Genomic DNA, 1191 nt, shown 5'->3' with positions numbered 1-1191 from the left:
CGCCATCCTCTCCGCGGTCCCGCCGCCAGCAGCAAGGTCGCCGATAGTCGCCATGGCCGCCGACGACGGGCGCGGCTTCGCCGCCTCCGCCTCGCTCACCGCCGGGCAGGTCCACTTGTGGGACTTGAGGCTGCTGCCGGGGCCCGAGGCCGTGGGCGGCTCGGACCTCCTGCGCGCGGGCGGAGGCGACTTGTGGATGGACCTGCCCCCGAGCGCGCGCCGAGCCTTGGTCGGCTCGATGCCGCTGCCCGTGCGCGGCACGACGGCGCGGCAGCTGCACCTCGACGGCAGCAAGCTGCTCGTCGGCATCGACGGCGGCGTGCACTGCGGCACGCCCTTCTCCTGCGCCTCGCAGACGGTCGCGCTGTACGACATGCGCGCGCTGCGAGGCTCGAGCTGCTCCGCCCCCGCCGCGCGGCCTCTGTGGGAGGCGCGCGTGCCGGGCTCCGCGACGGTGCTGAATTGCGTCGGCGCGCCCGCGCTCGGCGCCCGCCGCGATCCGTCGACCCTTGTGCTCGGAACTTGCGCGGGCCTCGTCTTGGTGTGGAACGCGGCGGCGGCGGCCGGCGCCAGCGTCTCCGCCGCCGGATCACCCGGAGCACCTCGCGAGGCAGGGGCCGAGGCGGCGGCCGTGTTTGGCGGGCCAGACTCGCGCCGCGACCGCTGGCGGTCCGCCGAGAAGGAGGCGGGGCTCGGCGGCGGGCCGACAGACAAGAAGTGGCGCGCAAAGGTGCGGGTGAGAGGCCGGTACCCCAAAACCCAGGGCTTCTCCAACGTCGTCGCTCGCTCACGCTGAGGCGCGTCGTCGCTCGAGACCTCCCTGGGGTGACAGTTCTTCTGAGCGTTGTACCGTCTACCTCAACGGCAGCTTTATATAGGGCGGAAAATTTTCCCCCACCCTCTATAAGCTGCAGCGGCGCAGGTTTTGCCCTCACCCGCAGGCTGATTACAATCAAGGACCCGGGCCAAAATTGTAGCGTCTGTAGCGCTCCCGGCAAGCGCTTCTGCCTTACTACTATTAAATTTATTGTGGCCGCGATTTGAACCGGTGTCCGAATGTAGTAAGGCAGAAGCGCTTGCCGGGAGCGCTGCAGACGCTACAACAATCAACAACAACATATGACTTATGAGATGACCCCGGTCGAGATACAATTACAAAAAAGGCGCTCCAAAAGCCATACATAAATAAAT

The 1191-nt window shown here is 67.3% G+C and overlaps 1 protein-coding gene across 1 annotated transcript in view; it reads left to right on the top strand.

Annotated features, from left to right (window-relative positions):
- Window positions 1–796, top strand: part of EMIHUDRAFT_463239 (hypothetical protein) — a gene marked incomplete at both ends in the record, with an annotated part of 3874 nt that extends 3078 nt beyond the window's left edge. Inside the window, one exon of the mRNA XM_005779459.1 lies at window positions 110–796. Within this exon, the coding sequence (XP_005779516.1) occupies window positions 110–796 (687 nt within the window). The remainder of the gene's footprint in view (window positions 1–109) is intronic.
- Window positions 797–1191: the final 395 nt, after the last annotated feature.

This window comes from Emiliania huxleyi (assembly GCF_000372725.1).
Source record: "Emiliania huxleyi CCMP1516 unplaced genomic scaffold EMIHUscaffold_23, whole genome shotgun sequence".
NCBI lineage: Eukaryota > Haptophyta > Isochrysidales > Noelaerhabdaceae > Emiliania > Emiliania huxleyi.
This window is presented reverse-complemented; position numbering and strand designations above follow the sequence as displayed.